This window comes from Trichechus manatus, unplaced genomic scaffold, assembly GCF_000243295.1.
Source record: "Trichechus manatus latirostris isolate Lorelei unplaced genomic scaffold, TriManLat1.0 scaffold00273, whole genome shotgun sequence".
Lineage (NCBI taxonomy): Eukaryota > Metazoa > Chordata > Mammalia > Sirenia > Trichechidae > Trichechus > Trichechus manatus.
This window is the reverse complement of record NW_004444209.1, coordinates 1,780,509-1,799,865: the sequence shown is the minus strand read 5'-3', so window position 1 is coordinate 1,799,865 and position 19,357 is coordinate 1,780,509. Positions and strand designations below refer to the sequence as shown.

At 46.2% G+C, this 19,357-nt stretch overlaps 3 protein-coding genes across 4 annotated transcripts; 1 reads left to right on the top strand and 2 right to left on the bottom strand.

The window, feature by feature from the left end:
- Positions 1-2,058: 2,058 nt before the first annotated feature.
- On the bottom strand, positions 2,059-8,494 carry OSGEP (O-sialoglycoprotein endopeptidase). Of its 2 annotated transcripts, XM_004390003.2 has the most exons (12): positions 8,335-8,494; positions 7,942-8,064; positions 6,553-6,672; positions 6,211-6,386; positions 4,537-4,632; positions 4,339-4,388; positions 4,113-4,191; positions 3,510-3,575; positions 3,305-3,395; positions 2,986-3,061; positions 2,789-2,887; positions 2,059-2,663 (listed from the first exon to the last, which is right to left on the bottom strand). In XM_004390003.2, the coding sequence occupies exons 2-12, from the start codon at positions 8,054-8,056 to the stop codon at positions 2,624-2,626; spliced, it is 1,008 nt and encodes a 335-aa protein (XP_004390060.1). In that variant the 5' UTR covers positions 8,057-8,064; positions 8,335-8,494; the 3' UTR covers positions 2,059-2,623. The 2 variants fall into 2 exon arrangements, with proteins under 2 accessions (XP_004390060.1, XP_023580748.1); XM_023724980.1 differs by lacking the exons at positions 3,510-3,575; positions 8,335-8,494 and having other exon boundaries at positions 7,942-8,255.
- Positions 8,495-8,602: 108 nt separating this feature from the next.
- Positions 8,603-11,125, top strand: APEX1 (apurinic/apyrimidinic endodeoxyribonuclease 1). Its single transcript, XM_004390002.2, has 5 exons — positions 8,603-8,667; positions 8,977-9,102; positions 9,311-9,498; positions 10,023-10,215; positions 10,356-11,125. Exons 2-5 carry the CDS (start codon positions 9,045-9,047, stop codon positions 10,871-10,873), a joined length of 957 nt encoding a protein of 318 aa, XP_004390059.1. The 5' UTR covers positions 8,603-8,667; positions 8,977-9,044; the 3' UTR covers positions 10,874-11,125.
- Positions 11,126-11,244: 119 nt separating this feature from the next.
- On the bottom strand, positions 11,245-15,201 carry PIP4P1 (phosphatidylinositol-4,5-bisphosphate 4-phosphatase 1). Its single transcript, XM_004390000.3, has 7 exons — positions 14,914-15,201; positions 14,412-14,602; positions 13,937-14,043; positions 13,405-13,510; positions 13,177-13,229; positions 12,982-13,072; positions 11,245-12,068 (listed from the first exon to the last, which is right to left on the bottom strand). The coding sequence occupies exons 1-7, from the start codon at positions 15,074-15,076 to the stop codon at positions 11,925-11,927; spliced, it is 855 nt and encodes a 284-aa protein (XP_004390057.1). The 5' UTR covers positions 15,077-15,201; the 3' UTR covers positions 11,245-11,924.
- Between the last annotated feature and the right edge of the window lie 4,156 nt (positions 15,202-19,357).

Below are 19,357 nucleotides of genomic sequence, written 5' to 3'. Positions count from 1 at the left end.
CTCTCAGACAGCATGTACTTCCTCATCTCATGCAGCTTGGGTCTGGAGTTCCATGGTTCCCTAGGGATGATACCTGCTGTCACCAGTGCTGCCGTAGATACGCAGACTGTGAGCTGTGGGGAGACCCTCTCAGACGTGCTCTGGGTAATACCCATCGCCTCCTCCTCTGATGTCCTCCTTCTCAAGTCTGCTCGTTTTCCTGATCACCCCACCCAATCCTTTGTCCTCTGTGACTCCAGCCCAGGAAGTAGTTTTAAGAATCCGACAGACATCAATCTGCCGATAAACACTGACTCTACAACCTCCTACCTCTGCGTCCTGCCCTTCCAGGAGCATGGTGTGCAGCTGTTAAACACGGATCAGGAAAATGGGTTTGAGCGTGGTGGGAGTTGTGGGGGTGGTCGGTGTGGTGACCGTGACCATCCTTCTGGGCCTGGCGCTGACCAGCATGGAGTGGGAGTCTAAGGTAGGCAGTGGGGAAGGGGGTTGGAGGGATGGAGGTGACGATGAGGACACTGAAGGGATGGTGGTGAGAACAGAGAACTGCAGTGTGGGATGATGAGGGATGGTGTGTGCATGTATGCATAAAAGCAGCTGCCACCTGAGAGAGCCAGGCTAAAAATGGGGGAAGGAGCTAGTGGAGTAGATTCCCAAGGACCAAGAGTTGAGGGGAACCACCTGGAAAAGAGCTGAAATTAGAGGGCTTTGTTGGGAGAGACTCCACACCTCAATTCTTCAATGGGAAGGACTTACTCTGAGAACCTATGGGATAAACACTAGAAAAGGTCATGGGGGAACACTTTTTTTTCCCAGCAGCCATCTAGTACTCACAGCAATCCCATGTACCAGAGAAGATGCCCTGCTTCTTGCTGCTAGATATTTACAGTCTTGAGATTCACCTCCTCTGGCATGGGAAGGAACACTTTGCAGTTTGAGGCAAGAAGGAAAAGGACACCCATTTGGCCAAAATTCTTACGGGAAAAGGAAATCAGGAGATTGAGGCAAGTTAGGATGGAACAAGGAGAGTGAGAAGGCGCAGTAGTAGTTACTCCTCTGCTTCCACTCATATTTTTCCCTTCATTATCCACGGTATTCCAGGCCCAAATTATCTTCTTCCAGAGCCTTTCTTTTATCAACTACCTGCTGAGGACACTCCTCCCCACAAACCCCAGCCAACAAGCAACTGGCTTCCTTGGGTAACAAGGCAAGACAGTGGAAAGCTGGCTGAGAAATGTATTAAAGGGAGGAATGCCTTAGAATATCACCTCCCCTTGGAGCAAGGGACCTACCTCCTTAGCACAAACCTCCTCAGAAAAGACTCCTTGACTTCTGATTCTGCATGTTCATTTGCAAGTTGACCATAAAACCATTCATAGTTCTGTAAGTCTCTGGACTAGCTAATTTACAAAACTTCCTTATTCTTCCCAGTGTAACCCAAGCCACTGACACTAAACTGGGCAAACCTGTTGCCAATTCTGACTCACAGTGACCTGAAACTGAGTAGTGGGGTAAGGATCCTGGCTGGTTGAAGGAAAGCCTCCTCAAAACCCCATCTCATATGTCTTTCACATAGAAAGCATTTTCTTGAAATATATGGTTCTACAATGGCGTGGTACAGAGGGCAATCTCTTTGGTATGTTTTCCATCTTCTTGCTGTGGCCACTGGGTCCTTGCTGGGGCCAGTATCTCTGGGGACTTCAAGGTGAGAAGAATGTCCAGGCATGGAGAACAAATATACTGTCTCCCCTCCCTTTCCCCACTCATAGCCTAACTTTTGTTACCAGCACTCTCTTACAGCTATCCCCAAGGGGACTCTCCTTGCCATCAAGTGGACCACACTTTCCTACCTGGGCATCTCTGCCACCACTGGTAAGGCCTTCCACTCTTACTTTCTGCATACAATGACCTGGAGCCCTGGCTTCTGCCTTCCCAAGGGGCTAGGGTATAGGTGATTAAACGAGCAAGAAGCATTCATCAGTCACACTAATAGTAGTTACAAAAAGGTAGCATCCCCGCCCCCCATTCTTTCACCATTTCTCCCCACCCCTCATATCTGTTAATGATGTGGTGTTCTTTGATTATCAAAAGACTCAAATGGAGGTATGTGGAGTGGAGGAGGAGCAGTTTTACTCCTGAGTTATAAATTAGTACAAAATTAGACCCGGCTTCAGGCTATTTTGAAGGAAGTCCTGAGTACCTACTTCAAAAAACTTAAATGACAGAATGAATGTAAAGCTCTTAACACAGGCCCTGAGACTATCAATGGTATGACAATACTATTATTAAAGGATTACTAGAGTATCATCTATGATTTCCCTTCAATCTTGTCTCTTGAGCAGCAGCCTCCAAGGCTACCTGTAGTCAGCCAGGGCTCTGCTCTGACCCCTGCCTTCTTAATCATTCACCCCATCAACAAGAATTTATACAGTTCTATATTGGTCCTGAACAACCCAAGCCAATTACCAACATACAAAACAAAAAATACTTTATTATTGAGTCATTTTAAAGTTTGAATGAAGGGAGAGGGAAATCCAGAGCCTTCCTAGGATTCCTACATCAGGATAAAGATTAAGGCCCTTGGGCTCCACTTAGGGCACTATCTACTCTGATCTTGTTAATCTTGTTAGTCCCTCCAGGTCACTTCTACTTCGTCTGTCCGATACCTGTGGAAGAATAGGAAAACTCTGGTGATGGGTTATCCCATTAGCATCATCTATTCTTCTCTGCTCTCATGATCCTGAACCCTCTTCCCTGCTGATTCTGGCGTATCTCCCATATAATCCCTCACCTTTGTGTGACTCCAGAGTCACTTAGGTGGGTCCTGTGTCCAGCCTGGAACATCTCCCAGCCAGCCTGGGCTATCATGGCTCCATTATCAATACAGAATCTGAAAAAAAAAAGAGATGTGAAATTTGGGATCTAATAGTAGAAAATCAGAGTGATGGGAAAAGAGAAAATGAAATCAAGTTTGAGAAAAGGCCTTACCTCTCATCGGTGGCAAAAAGCCTGGCTCCACGTTCCTGACACATTGTTTCCATCATCTCCTGTAGCCTAATATTACCTACGTGCAGTGAGAGGCGACAAGGTTAGCTTAGTTTTAGACACTTCTACGTGGCCTAGCTATACACCTCACGTGTAGTTACTTAGAAAAATGAAGTATGGGCTTGGGGGGCAAGAGTTGGGAAGAACAGGATAAGAAATGAAACTACTGATTTCCCCAAGCCCTTAGAGATTTAGAATATCAGGAAAAAGCTACACAGTGCCCAAGAGCAGGAAAAGAGAAACATTATTAGATGACACATACATCCTACACCTCCCACGATGAGGGCCTCCTGGGAGCCGCAATGTGCCATGGCTCGCTCTGTGATTTCTACCAGCATTGCAAACACAGTTTCCTATGAAGAACAAATATTATGAAAACACCAGAGGGCCATCCCAACTTAGTTCTGCTCTACCATATAAAAACTCCTCCAGTCCTAATCTTCTGTCCCAACTTTTTACTCCATTACCTGCAAGGAGAAACACAGATCCTCAGGAGTACACTCGCCTGTGGCTAGCATCCGCTGGGCTGCATCCTATAATTAACAGGGGTGGGAAAATACTGGTGTTGGGGTTACATGAGATGAAAAATTAATAGAGGATCACCTTGTTTCACCACAATTCAAGTCACCACTACATCCCATACTACATTTTGCCCTTCACTGGCACTGAACTATAGAGAAGGCAGCATTCATTCAAAATTCAATAATTATTTCTTGAGTGCCTGCCCTGACACTCCCCCTTACCCTGCTTTATTTCTCTCCACAGCAATTATCACCATCTGACACTTCATATTTTTTTTCCTCTCTCTTTTTTGAATTTATTATTTCTTTATCCTCTATGCCTCCAAGCAGAGAGAAATTTTTGTTTTGCCCCATGCTATATCTCTATTGCCTAGAACAGCGCTTGGCACATAGAAGATGCTCAATAAGTTATTTGCTAAATGAATTTATTGAGCATCTGATATGAACCACAGTATGCCATATACTGGAAATACAATGGTGAGCAAAACAGGTATGTTTCCTTAAAGAAGCACGAAAGTGTCCCCATCTCCTCACCTCTCCCACACTTACCTCAATGAAAGACAGGATCCCTGAGAATGAGACATCCATCCCCTTTACAGTGTATGGCAGCTCAACTAGCTTCTTGCCTCTATGTGGGAGTAATTATATGAAACACTAAGCCTATAGTCAGCTGGCTGCTCCCCCTCCAAAGCCCCTCCCAATCCTCATTAATACACATACAAAGAACCTCCTAAAGCCCCACCAGTCAGCCTTCCTCCATCTTATGTTCCCTCACCGCTTTGCCATCTGTTCAATGTTGTAGCCTGGACTTGGGTCATTGGAAATCTGGCAGAGAGAAAAACAGGAAAGAAGTGAATGAAAGCATGAGGTCAGATATCCAGGAACCATAATATTTACCAGTTCCTCCCTCCATTTCCATGGCTCCCCAGAAATTCAATCACATCTTATATTCTCTGTAGCCCCAATGGCTCACCTTCAGCACTCGAGCAAAGCGATCCAGACAATTACCCACTGCAATATCGATGGTTTCCCCAAAGATGCGGTAACGATGTTCTGAGTACGCAATCACCTAAGGGTGGTGAGGATGTCCATGAAACCTCAAGTCTGTAAAGACGAGTATTTGGCTTTGGGGAAGAACACAGCAGAGGATCAACATGGCCACTGAACTTTCTGATAAGAAATCAAGAAAAGTGTTTTATCAAATCCTGAATGGGTAATTTTCTATAGCTCTTATCTGAGAAGCAGCCCATATACCCTGAGGATTCCTAGAACAAATTCCTAACTTACAGAAAATATTCTAGGTTGGGCCAGAAGCAAATTGTCACTTTATATACATTTTTCTAGCTTGGAGGCCCCCGATACGTTGCTTAGAAGCAGTCTGACAATGTGGACTAGGGAACAGGTTTTCCTGCTTAGAGGCACGGAACAAGCGCCCTTGTAGATTATACTAACAAGGTATTTGGAAACACGGGAAGAGGCACAGCTGAAAAAATCAAAATCCTATATTGGGCCAGACTAACGACTCACTCAACTCAGCAGTGGCAACTGACTTATGTCCATTCTTCGTATGTGACTAGCTTCTAGCACAGAACATATTATCACCCACTGACACATCTGCTCCACCCTTCCCACAGTGAGGGCTTCCTAGGGACCATAAAAAGTCCTCTTCCTTTGCTGAAGTTGCTACGCATTTCCTTCCTTTCTGATGTACATCTTACGCTGCTGTCAATAGATTTCAGCTACCAAAAGGCTGGTGACAAAGGAGCAGAAAAAAATCCTGCCTTTCTACTTCTGTTACTCACTCCTCTCCACTCAATCTTGTTTTTTATAACTAGGCAAGCTTCATAAAGGAAGAAGAGAAAACTCCATCTCTGATTGTCCTCATCAACCCTTGCAGCCTCCACTGTTACTTTCTGTACCCCAAACTCCTTTTATGTTATCCTTCCAGCTCCAATTAGCTCCTTGCCCTCTACCTCCTGAAGTTCCCACATCATTTCCATGAATATGTGTTCCTCATCTTTAATAATTATTTCACAAAATGAAGTTTTAGAACATAACCCTTTCAAAAGCTGAGGACGACGCTGAACTATCCCTGATAAAAACTCCATCAGGTGTTCTGTGGGAAAGGAAGACTGGAGTCCTCTGATCCCAGCCTCAAAAGGTCTTGTAAGGTATCCCAAACAACTCTGGTTTCACCTAGGAACGTAATACCTTTACCATTTATAAACTGCTTTTTAAAGTTTTTATATTTTCACACTTCTGGAGTAACAAATTCTATATGTTTACCACCAATAATAAACATTGAGTAGTCCTCCTTAGTCTTAGTTATTAAGTTTTATAGAAAAAATAAGCTTCAAGATATTAAAAAAAAAAACCTTCCATTGTTTTGAAGGCTTCAATCTTTACCAATCCTTCATTTTCTAAACTGGAGATTCCTAATCTTTACGTATATAAAAGTCACCCAATACTGCGTCCTGCCCAAGTCTGCAATGTTACCAACTCTGTTGTGGGTTTTCTGATGTCTAACATTTTAGGCTCAGATGAATCCGGCTTTGTTCTTGCAGTTCCCGCCACCCATGCAGAACACATAAATTGCTGGTATGGCACCTCAGAAATTAAAAAGGTATGAGTGGTGTATTCTCTATACCTGAGTATTTCCTCCGCTGACATAGAGCACAGTTGGGCTGATGGCTCCAGTGATGAGGCGGCCCATCTCAATGTGGCCTATACAGTGGTTCACACCCAGCAATGGCTTATTCCACAGCTGGGCCACAGTACGGGCAACAACAGCCACAGAAACCAGTGGGGCACCCATGCCAGGACCTAGGGGAATAGAAATGGGAATTAAAATCCTACAGAGACTGGGAGAAATAGGGATGTGAGAGGTTGGGTAGGAGTGGTGGTGATGGCTGAGGTGAGGTGTAGGCTATTTTGACCTAGCCAGGCTTTAAGTATATTTCTCCATTGTTGACCACTCTCCCAGCCATACCTTTGGTGTAGGCAACACAATCAATCTCCTGGGAAGTCAGTCCAGCCTCTGTTAGTGCCTCCTGCAGCAGGTCCAGGATAACAGCTCGGTGGTGCCGGGCTGTATCACCTGGGAGGAATCCTAGGAGATGGACACAGGTCAGAGGTCATAGGATTTTTTTTTTGTAGCAATGGTAGGTAAAAGAGAAAAAGTATTGTAGGAAGAATCCTTGTCTCCTGAAATATCCTGTCTTCTAGGCTTTCACATATTCCCTTTCATAATTTCCAGTCTCCATATAGGCTGTTAAGGAGCCCTGGCTGCACAGTGGTTAAAGGGCTCGGCTGCTAACAGAAAGGTTGACGGTTTGAACCCACCAGCCACTCCGCAGGAGAAAGACGTGGCAGCCTGCTTCTGTAAAGATTACAGATTTGGAAACCCTATGGGGGTAGCTCCTATAGAGTCACTATAAATCAGAAGCAATCTGATGACAATAGGTTTGGTTGGTTGTTTGAGATACAGGCTGTTCAGCTCTCAGAAATGTCCTTCTTCATAACCAACTTAGCCTCAGGACTCAATTTAAGTCATACCTACCCCATACCCTTTAGTGATATTTATTTGTGACCCTATATAACCCAGTACATGTTTATACACAACACTTAACATGTAACAATTATTGCTAAATAAGAAAACCTACTAATTATAATTCCATGAGTACCTCAAAGCATTGGCTATCTTTATTTTTGTACTCCCGGTGTCCGAGTACCTAGAAAAGTGAATGCTAAATATACATATATAGTTTTTCAGGTACACACGTGTCAGATGCTCTCTCCTGAGTGTGCAGGTGTATTAAGGGAGGGTAGGTGAAATATAATAGTTTAAAAACAAAATTTGATAAAAGTTGTAATGTGTTTCCTATTTTTATTTAATTTTCAAGAACCAATGATCATCCTCATTTTAACAGTAAAGAAGTCCAACAACATGGACACTGAATATGAACATTACAAAGCCATCTGACGTCTCAGCTGGGTCTTTCCACTCTGATCTCTCACTCTATTCTGATTCTAAACTATTTCGATTGCATCTCTGATACTGTTTATAGTATAAATATATTTATACCCGCCTCCACAACAGGCTTACGACATCTATTTTTCTGTCCAGCAGCCAGCCAATGCTTGGCAAGTAAAAGACGCTCAACAAAAGCTAAGAGAATCCTGAAGATCCAGGTCTGAGTGCCTGCTGACTCTTCTATCCACCAGCCTTGTGACCTTAACACTGTCACATAATATCAGTGAGCTTCCGATCAAAAACTGTAAAACGGGATAATGCACCTCACTTCACTCATGTTTAGGAAGATAGAGGGTGACAGTGTGGTGAAGCGCGCCGTAAACTGCAAGCCCGCTACTCACTTACCTGTGCCCGGAGGGGTGACGTAAGTCCGCCGCGGGTTCGCCAACACCCTGCCATCCCGCACTACTCCCACGCCAATCTTGTTGGCGCTGCCTTCGAAACCTAGCACCGCCGGCATGGCCGAGCCTGAAAGAAAACGCGACCTATGGAGCTCCTCACCAGTCCGTGCTCAGCCGCAGAATCCGGGCTGAAAAGGAAGACAGCTAGCCCGCGGCTGCTAGACAGCAACCAGCAGCAGCACACACCCAGAGAACCCGGAAGGGAACGCCCGAGACGCTCGCACGCCCCCCTCGTCACGGCGACCTGTGAAGGCCCCTTCAGAGATATGTCCTCCTAACTGCCAGGCATACTGAGCTGGCATCTGCCCCTTACATTCCTATCCGCTACCCATATTACCCCCGTGGTCCAGTTCAGCCTTCTCTACCGATGTTTTTCCCTCTTGCACAGCGTTGGGATCTTCGGTCAGGGGCGCAGGATGAGTTATGCCTCTGGCACAAACATAAACAGCCCCAGAACGGAGGATTAAGACCTTCCGTCCCCCGGAGAAGTTGAGCCAAGCGGGAAGGACGGGCTTCCCCGTCACGTGGTGATGGACAGTCCAATCACCCGCATTCTTAGGCCACGCGCCGCGTGCCTAGGATCACGTGACCACGCCAGTTACCCACGTGGGGGCACAGCGGCTCCATTCTTTGTGCCCGGGGAAGGAGGCTCAGGCTGGAGCTCGAGCAGGTCGGATATGGGGGTGCTGTTCTTCTGCCCATAGAGGGATTTTTCTGGAGGTCTGACCGACGAGGTTGAATCCGGGCCCATTATTAAGGTCCTCGATTGGCGGGAGGGCAGGTATCGCGAGGAACGGCCAAAGCACGATAGAAGAATCTAGTCCAGTGGGTGTGGGGCTGAAGGGCCTATCATGCACCGAGGCAGGGAAAAGGTTCAGAGATAATGCGGTTAGAAGCGAGATCTGGTATGGGGATGCTTCAGGGAAGAGTCTTCTCCTTTCCAGCCTTAGCTACCTTCACGATTTCTTTGCGTCCGTAGGCAACGCCGTAAAAATCTTGCTTCGGTTGGCGACGTGGAACAAGTGCCTAAGGGCGTTCGTTGCAGGGATGCCGAAGCGTGGGAAAAAGGGAGCTGTGGCAGAAGATGGGAAAGAGCCCAAGACCGGTAGGAAAATAAAATGAGCCCCTTTTCTGGGGGCTGCGGTGGGGGTGCTTTCAATCAATGTTCTCGATGAAGGAAGGGGAAGTATGGACTGAGTCTTGTTTTTGCAGGTTTTATGTGATGAAGTCGCAGGTTCTCGGGCATATGGTTAACTCCATGTAAAGGGTGGGAAACCACCAGCTTTTATCACTGTGTATTATTAATTTTGTAGAGCCAGAAGCCAAGAAGAGTAAGGCGGCAGCAAAGAAAAACGAAAAAGAGGCAACAGGAGAGGGTACAGTCCTATATGAGGACCCCCCAGATCGGACAACCTCACCTAGTGGCAAATCTGCCACACTTAAAATCTGCTCCTGGAACGTGGATGGGCTTCGAGCCTGGATTAAGAAGAAAGGTTTAGATGTGAGTGGAATTCAAGGAGGGGAGGTGAAATTACCTTTTCAGTCCGTAGGATGCAGTTTTTATTTTCCCTTGTCTGTAATTATCTTGTGGAAGAGGTACAAGGGGAACTTCACAAAGACTTGCTAGTTGTGTGTGTTAAACAGCCATTCTCTCAGTTCCACTGCCGTTGTCTTATGTCCTCATTTCTTTCCCAGTGTTTCAAAAATCTCTTTACTGGACTTTTCTTCGTTATATCTCCAATATATCCTTCATTCCAATTAACTAGTGTTTAGAAATCTTAACTATCCACTGCGTATTTATAAAAAAAAATTTTTTTATGGTGGAGCACTCAAGACCCTTCTCATCTTTCTGCTTTAGTTGTTATTGTTAGAACACTTAACGTTGTTTTATACTTGTTTAAATACTGTTCTGCTAGACTGTTGAACTCCTTGTGCACAAAGGCTCTCCTGTGAATTTCTAGTATTTACCATATAGAGGTTAAACAAATGTCTGAATTGGTAAGACTTTCTATTTTTCACTCCCAGTGGGTAAAGGAAGAAGCCCCAGATATTCTGTGCCTCCAAGAAACGAAATGTTCAGATAAAAAACTACCAGCTGAACTTCAAGATTTGCCTGGACTGTCTCATCAGTACTGGTCAGCTCCTTCTGACAAGGAAGGGTACAGTGGTGTGGGCCTACTCTCCCGCCAGTGCCCACTCAAAGTCTCTTACGGCATTGGTGAGACACTATTGATCCCTCATGCCTGAGCCCTTCCAAACCAATTGCTAATACCCTTTTCCTGCCCCAACTCGATTCCTTCATTCTTTGCTTTTTCTTTTGTAGTTCTTTCTGCTGATAGTCTTTTATCTTTTCTGTAGGTGAGGAGGAACACGATCAGGAAGGCCGGGTGATTGTAGCTGAATTTGATGCATTTGTGCTGGTAACAGTTTATGTACCTAATGCAGGCCGGGGTCTGGTGCGGCTAGAGTACCGGCAGCGGTGGGACGAAGCCTTTCGCAAATTCCTGAAGGATCTGGCTTCGCGCAAGCCTCTTGTGCTATGTGGGGACCTCAATGTGGCTCATGAAGAGATTGACCTTCGCAACCCCAAGGGAAACAAAAAGAATGCTGGCTTTACTCCACAAGAGCGGCAAGGCTTTGGGGAATTGTTGCAGGCTGTGCCACTGGCTGACAGCTTCCGGCACCTCTATCCCGATACAGCCTACGCCTATACCTTTTGGACCTACATGATGAATGCTCGATCCAAGAATGTTGGCTGGCGCCTTGATTATTTTTTGTTGTCTCAGTCTCTGTTACCGGTGTTGTGTGACAGCAAGATCCGTTCCAAGGCCTTAGGCAGTGATCACTGTCCTATCACCCTACTCCTAGCTCTGTGACACCTCCCAAAAATCACTTTGAGTCTGGAAAATGAGACCCCCAAACTAGCCTTTCTTCTTCAAAAATTTCTTTTGAGGAATCTGTGCAGTATATGCCTTCTAAAACTATAGTAATTCTCCAAACATGCTCCTACTGACAGATTTCGGTTTCTATCTTGAACTTTTAAGCCCAACATTTTTGTTTTGTGAGTTTTTTGTTTTTACATTAAACAAAAGCTACTGTCCTTGTGAAAATAAAAATCCATAGTTTCAGCCTTGCTGTCTATGTTTTATCTACTCCTTGGTGGGACTACAAATTCCCTTCTTCCCTGTCTTTTCATACATACAAGTTAACAAATGGAAAAGAATAGAGTCATGACCTTATTTATTTACAAGCATAGATGAATCCCTGACCTCCCCTAAGACACAGCAACCCTATCCAGCCCAGACAAATAACTGCAACTGGGGTTAAGAAGGTTGGAAGGAGGAATTAAGGGAAATACAGGACTAGGGGAACATACCCCCACATTAAATAGTTATATATACATCAGTTCCTGTGAATCTGTACAGAGCAGCGGCTGACCCCACCCCCACAGGACACGGAATGTGGGGAGAGGAGACTGAGGGTACTGAGGCCAGAGCCAGCCCCTGGTGAAGTGCAATAGCAGCGGCAAGGTCCTAATGGTGCACAAAAGGGAGGGAAACCCCCAGGGCTACCCTGCCCCACCCCTGCCCTGGAATGTTTAAAGGACAGGAATGGCTCTCAGGGAACATATGGGAAGGCCAAGGCTAGAACCGTCTTTTAGAGCCCAGGTTTAGGGGCAACACTGTGCCTACTTCACCCTTAAACACAGCAACCCCTGGAGGAGAGCAGATGGCCACCGGTGGTCTTATTTACCCCTCCAAACCTACGTGAGGGCCTGGTTCCTTCCTACCTCTCCCCTGGGAAAAGGAAGGCAGCTGCTTGGCTTCTCTTATGAAAGCCCAGGGAGCCCTTTACCCCAACTCCCTTTGTAGTGTCACTGTCCCCACCAGGGAGGGGCCAGGTACAGTCTGTGTATCATGGTGGAGCTCAGGAGAAGTTCTGGGCAGGGTGGCTGACCTTCATACAGGCCCAATACAGGGCCCGGCCCAAACACAGCACAGCCAGCAGGATGACAAATGCCCAGGCTGCATAGATACCTCCATATTGCCGTGCGTGCTTCCATGTGCCAAACTGAAGAAGGTGAGGAAAAAGCAAAAAAAGATGGGGTTAGTGTTGATCTCCTACCACTTCCCAGGAGCCCTGGTAATAGTGACACAGAACTCAAGCTTCTGTCCCAATTCCCTATCCACCTGTAACTACCTTCAGGGACCTTTTTAAAGGTCAAGCTGCTCACTTTCCTTCCCCTAGGCAGGAACATATTCATACCATCCCAGACAGACACCTGTCAGTTTTTCTTTATGTCTCACAACTGAGCCAGGCTTCCTAATAAAAAACCCAAACCCATTGCCATCAAGTCAATTCCAATTCATAGTGACCCTACAGGACAAAGTAGAACTGCCCCATAGGGTTTCCAAGGAGCAGCTGGTAGATTCGAACTGCCAACCTTCTGGTTAGCAGCCATAGCTCTTAACCACTACGCCACCAGGGTTTCCAGCCTTCTTAATAGCAAATCTTAATATAAGCCCCTTCTCCACTGTCCTGTCCTTTTTAGAGAGAGAGAATGGCTATTTTTTTACTTCTACAGTAACAATGAAGACTGTTTATCAGCTACCTTCAATATTAGCTCATCTATGCCTTAAAAGAAAACTTAAGCAAACAGTCCTCAGTTTCTTTCACCTTTCTTTAAAACCCAAACCACTGCCCTTGAGTCAATTCTGACTCACAGTGACCGTAGGACACAGCAGAACTGCCTCATAGGGTTTCTAAGGCTGTAATCTTTTACAGAAGCTGATTGCCCCATCCTTCTCCCATGGAGCAGCCAGTGGGTTTGAACCACTGACTTTTCGGTTAGCAGTCAAGCACTTAACCACCGCACTTCACCTTTTTTTAGGGTAGGTATTTCCCAAATCTCCCAGCCTATGGAGATAAGGCTGAGGAGGAGGTAATCAGGAAGAATGAAAAGGGTTGAGTCAAGGTTACTCACAGCAAGGCCAGTGGCAGTGACTGCCAAAAGCAAGCCAAGCAAGAAACAGCAGATACATCTCTTTCGTGGATATCTGCGCCCAATAGATGACCTGTGGGGAGGCAAACAGGAGTGGATGCTTGTGATGTTCCTGTAGTTTTTACTCCACACATTACTGTATTACCAGCTAAATGATGCCACTCCCTAATCACTTACACTTTCCTGCAATGAGGGCAACGTGCCAAGGTTCGGTCTGTGAACTCTGTCCACTACAGAGAAAGAAAAAGGGAGAAGCCAATTAATGATAGAAGCAGGGTCATACTCACTGAGAACCCTGGGTGGGGGGGAGGGCAGGAAGCACACCTTTTCAGGATTCATATTATTACTCAGAGAAATAGAATTATTCCTAGTTTTTCCCCTGGGCTCCCCAATGCCCCTCCTCACCAGAAAAGTATTCTTGCAATGTCCACAGATAACCCTGACACCCACAGGTTGTGGTTCTGGACTCAGAGGTCCTGGATGCACAGGCCCCAAGTTTATGATTCTTTTGCTGTATAGGAGAAAAAGACTACATTTAAAACATTTTTAATCCTAAGGATTTTAATTCCTCCTTCACACTCCCCACTCCCTGCCTCTCTTATCAAGCTCCTCTACTTCTCTGCAGAGGGGCTCTATCCCTCTTCTCCACCACAGAGAATCCTTGAAGAAACACACTGCTTAAATGTCAGGTCTTCAGTTCTTTCACCTCAGGAATAATCCTCCCAGTCCCCAAGGCTCTCCATTCTCCTAAAGGACACCATTTCCTCCCAATCTTATCAAGAGATGAGATAGATGGCTGTAACATTTTGAGGCACAACAATCCTTAACGTTTTCTCCTAAATAAACTCCAACACACTTATATTCTCTATAAACATTTATCCTTCTTTGGCTTTCCAGTTTTCCCCACTTATGCCCCTCCCCACCTGATGCCTCTTACCAATAGGGCCGAGGGCAGGCAATCCGCTGGGAAGTCACTTTGCAGATAAGGAGACAATTACAAGGGCAGCGAACATATTTTTTCCCTGGGGGTGCATTCTTGATAGGCTATAAAATAATGAGGATGTCAGCAAGCAAACCTCAGATCCCGGTCCTTTCCAATTCCCTCCCAAAACACCTTCTGAGGAGAACTCAGAGATAAGGTCCTAATCAGGAAGAAGTGAAAGAAAGGCATATATCATGAGATTTGCTAATGAGAACTAGATTTAATATCCAGAGTAAGTATAAAAGTGACCAATGGTAAACATTAACTTTGGTGTGTGGCTTCTGGGGAAACGGATATCTGAGATTCTTGAACTGAAACCTGAGTTTCATGTAGAACACTTGGGGAACACCTGAAAGTCGGCGTTTAAAATCAAGAGATCAAAAAGAGGAGCAGGAAACAGGGCCCATTTTTGAAGATAAGTAGAACTCACAGTGGCTTCATTGCAGACACCACATTTGACTACATGCTGATGCATCTTGCCCTCCACGTTGATAAGAGACTGACAGACTCGGCAGGTGATCATGGGGGCACTTCCACTATCAGGGCTGGTCAGGGGTGAGTAGGGGGGTGGGTCTTCCCCAGGCAACACAGCTGGGTGCCCTTCCGGGAACGGGGGAAATGCTGGAGAGGAAGCAGATAAAGAGTAGGGCTGGGATCACTTGCAAACATTCCCACTGATGGTCTATGGTGCCAGGGAACTCCTTCTGGTCCTTAGTCTTTCTGACCAAGAAAGATTGTTCGGCGCTTCCCTTTGCTTTCCGAGAACCCCCGGCAGTTCCTGAGCGCTGCCCGCGATGGCGGAGAGACAGCCCACCCCGTCACAGGTGCAGCAGCCTTGCACCTGACGCTTGGGTCCCGCCTCCGCCCTTGGCCCCGCCCCCTCCTGCCCAGCAGAGCACCCGCGGGAACACCTCGGACCCTCCCGGGCTTACCCTGGGGCGGGGCATGTTTACCGGCTCCGTACGGTGGTGCGGAGGGGGTCAGGCCTCCCCCAGGCCCAGCCCCACTCCCGCCCGGCCCCACTAAACCGTTGCCGCCGGCGCCACCGTCGATGGGCTCGGAGAGCAGCGGGGAACGCTCTCCATCTGCCGCCATGGCCGCCACCGCCACCTCCCGCTCCGGCCAGGGATGGGACCGCTGCCGTCACCGCAGCCACCGCAGCCACCGCCGCCGCCGCTACCTGGTCCCCAGAGCGCCTGCGCGCCGCACGCCCGTCTCACCCCGCAACCAGCAGCCCGCCCCGTTCCGTCCCGCAGCACGTGATAGGCTGCCCCCGCCCCCGCCATGCTATTATTAGTGGGGATAAACCAATTCCTGGTCCTGTGAAGACAGCTCTTCTTTTCCATTGGGGAACGGAGCGCTAACGTCAAGTGTCACATGACCTGCCGGATGCCGCTGGGCCTGCAAAAACTGCACGTGACTAGAGGTTCTACGAGCCATTGGAAGCGTAGCCCATCGCGCTACCTCCAAGCCAGAAGGTGGGGTTAGCCTGCTTCTGCTCACTGGTCATGTGTTTCCGGAAGCTGGACTCTGTTCCGCGCTTAGGCACTTAATCTGCTCCTCATTGGTCCAAAGGAACCACTAAAAGACTCCCCCCCACCCTATGCGGTTATAACTGGCCTGTCATTGGCTCGTAGCTTCCTTTCCCTCCTGTGGTCCTTGGAGGGCAATTTTATTGGCCCGAACTTAGCGCCAGAACTGCGGGGCGCGGCTTAAGCAGCTCAAGGGGCGGGCAATAAAAGACTGCAGATTTCGCTGGTTGTCAAGATCCCGAGTTATGAGCAGCAAAAAGGGGGAGCGCTAGGCCACAGGTGGCCACTCTACCCAAATAAGTATCTTTTAAAAATCAGAGTAAAGATATAGCAGGAGGAAATGGATTCAAACAGTAAAATTATCAGCCTCAGCCTCCCTTGCTGGAGTCAGTCTGGAACAAGACAGGCTTCTCCGGGAACCTGTCCCTGCAGACACCACACCCCTTCTCCGCCACCCCAAGATTAAATTGTAAATTTTTTTAGGAATCTGTCTCCACCCTTACAAGGAAATCTCGCCCTTAACCACCCCCCCCCCCGTCCCCAAACACATATGCATAAGTGTCTGTTGAATGTACTAATAAAGCCTAAGGATATTTTAGTTATCTTGTTCAGCAGTTGGGACAGTCTTAAGGTTAGTCTCCCTTTTGCTCTCCTCATGATACTACTAATAAACCCGTCCTTTTGATTCCGACTCATAGTGACCCTGTAGGAAGAGTAAAACTGCTCCATAGGGTTATCCTAGGTTGTAATCTTTACCGGAGCGGATCTCTAGGTCTTTTCTATCCAGAACGCCTGGTAGGTTTGAACTACTGACCTTTTGGTTAGCAGCCGAATGCTTAACCACTGTGCTGTCAGGGCTCCTCATACTGGTAATAGAGAAGGTTATTCTGACAATTGTTGAAAAAGACCTTAAGGAGCTCAGACATTTAAACACACAGCCAACCCACGTACTTATCCATATTCATCCGTACTCAACTTGCATGGCACCATAGATAAGACTACTCCTTTTCAAATCTATCAAGATGATCCACTAAATGAGTACCCAGGCAGAGATAAAATGTGTAGCATTTCCCCTTAGCTGCTGAACTTTTTTTTCTTTGTTTCAACTTTATGTATCAGGGTAGAGAGAGGACAGGCAGTTAAGGTGGACAGTTCCTAGTTCTGGGAAGAATGATAAACTGGTCTTCCTTAATTATGTAAATATAGGGTGAGTAGATTATTATTCTGAGATTGATGGTGGATGATAGAGTAAAGATGAATCATCTTAAAGAGGCCTTGTTTCACAGTGTTAACTGAAGTAGTCTTCCTTAGTTAAGCGAGTACAGGTTGGGAAGGGCCCCACTGTCATAGAAGAGGGAAGTACAAAATTTCTGTTTGGTGTGTCTTAAAGAGTTGCCTCATCCTAGTTACCTGGGAGGTCAAAGGGAGATGGTTCCTAGGTCATGCTCTTGGGAAGTATTTGATTGCTAAGAATGATAAAATTTTTTTTTCAGTTCAGATGTAGCTTGGAGGCTCCTTGACTGAGAATAATACTGAGAAAGTTGCCTTTTCTTGAAAAAACTCCTTAGATGAGGGCTCTGTCTTCTGCCTTCCCAGGAACCAAAGCAGAACCCTGAGGTTCTGTGAACTGTGAACCCAACCCTTGAGGACAGTGCCTCCTGTCCACTCTCCCACCAGCCTTATGTGGCCGTTATGGGAGTGCAGTGGTTAACGGGCGTGGCTGCTAACCCAAAGGTCGGTGGTTCGAACCCACCAACCGCTCTGTGGGAAGAAGATGTGGCAGTTTGGCTTCCAGAAAGATTGACAGCCTTGGAAACCCTATGGGGAAGTTCTACGCTGTCCTGAAGGGTTGGAAACAACTTGATGGCAGTGGGTTTGGTTTAGTTTGGTTTGGAACTGCAACTGAGTTTTTCCCAAGTCATAACCCAATTTAAATAATGGAAAGCTAAGGCATTAACAAAAATAAGTCTGAGGACCATGACCAGTTTGGTTAGAAGCCTCTCCACTGATCCTATCAACGAGAAATGGGCAAATCACCCAAAATATTCAATAATGGAGGAACTGCTGCTGACCCAGCACTGTGACTGCTGCAGGGGCTGGAGACTTCACTTGGGTTTTAATTTTTAGACACAGCTTTTCCAGGCCAACTCCCTGAAGCTAGTGTCCTTCCACCAGTTAGGTTTCCCAGTTAAGAGCCCTTTGTAGACACTTCAAGAACTAGGGAATCTCCAAATACAAAATGGGGAGGGGGTTGTATCCCTACAGGGGAACAGGCCAATCTCCTGCTCTTTCTGCAGTTACTGGCACACAGATGTTCAAGCATTAACTCTGGGGTGGAGTAGGGTTCATTATTTGCCCTCTGGTTATACGTACATTCCAAAAAGTCCTTTTGTGACCTCTACTACCTTTACCAAAGCTGTATTTCATGCTCATTTTAATCTGATATCTGTATAAAAATGTGGGGACAGATGGAGAATTGGATACCGTACTGAAGGTCCTACAGGGATGGATGAATAGAATGGCTCATTTTTTTAGTAGTCTGGGCTCTCAGTGATGTTTTTGTTATAGGGCAAATACAGGGCCCATAGGGAATGTGGTTGGAATTGACTAGATGGCAACTAACAACAACAGAAACAGAGAATGTGGCTAGAAAAGTAAATGTTAACCAATAAGAAGAATGCATTTTATGACAGGTATGTTAGGCACTGGAGGAAAGGTGTGATGGAGTAATCCCTGAATATGTCCCTTTTAATCCGAGACTAACCTCTACCTACGCAGGTATGGGAAAGGGTTTAGAGGTTATGGGACATATACTGGCTCTCTAAGTGCTCTCACAATGAAACTGCCTTATAATAAATCCCTTTGGGACTTGAGTTCCAAGACTTCCTTGGCAGGAGCCATTGTTCATTCTGCAAATGGACTAATCACTTACTCCATACAGTGCTCTGGTTAGGGTACTTAGGGGAAATCTAAGATCTATAAATTCTGTCTCGCCCCCAGTGACACAACAGTCTAGTGGTAATCAGAAAATATATGCCCAGAAAACAAGGTGATTTGTGACATCAGCCATAAAAGGGCTACAAAAAAACCTTACCAGGTTGGAGGAGAGGATTACCTCTTCTGATCTTTGATTATGTATTCCTGTTTAATGAACAAACCCCAAACATAATGGCTTAAAACATTCTTTCTAATGATTCTGTGGGTTGACTGGGTAGTTCTTTAACTAGTCTCACTTGGGCTCATTCATGAGAGTGCAGTCAGAAGGTGACTGGAAACAACTGAATGGCCCAAGATGGCCTCACTGAATGGCCTAAGATGGCCTCCCTCTAGAGTTGTATGTGCTGATTTGGCTGGGCTTTTTTAGAGCATGGCAGTCCTTAGGGCAGTGGTCCAAGAGTGTGAAAGGAGATGCTGCAAGGCATCTTTAGGCCTGGTCTCCACCATTAGCACAACTTCATTTCTACCACATTCTACTAGTCATAGCAAGTCATAAGACCTGCCCAGATTCAAGGTGTGCAGAAATAGACTTCATCTCTTGATGGGGGGAACTGTGAAATATTGTGGCCATGTTTTTCAACTCACTGCAAATGAGTAGCATTTCAGCAGTCAATACCTCTACAAATATTTATTAAATATTTTACTGTATGTGAAAGACACTCCTTAAGATATCTTCTAAGGAAACTTAATCTGGATAGAGAGACATAATCATGTAAAAAATAGACATTACAAAATATCAACAGTAGTTATCTTTTAGTGCATTAAAAAATATCAATAGTAGGAGGAGTTCTGGCAAAATGGCGCTCTAGGCAGAAGCACCACACTGTCCCTCCACAGCAAAGATCTG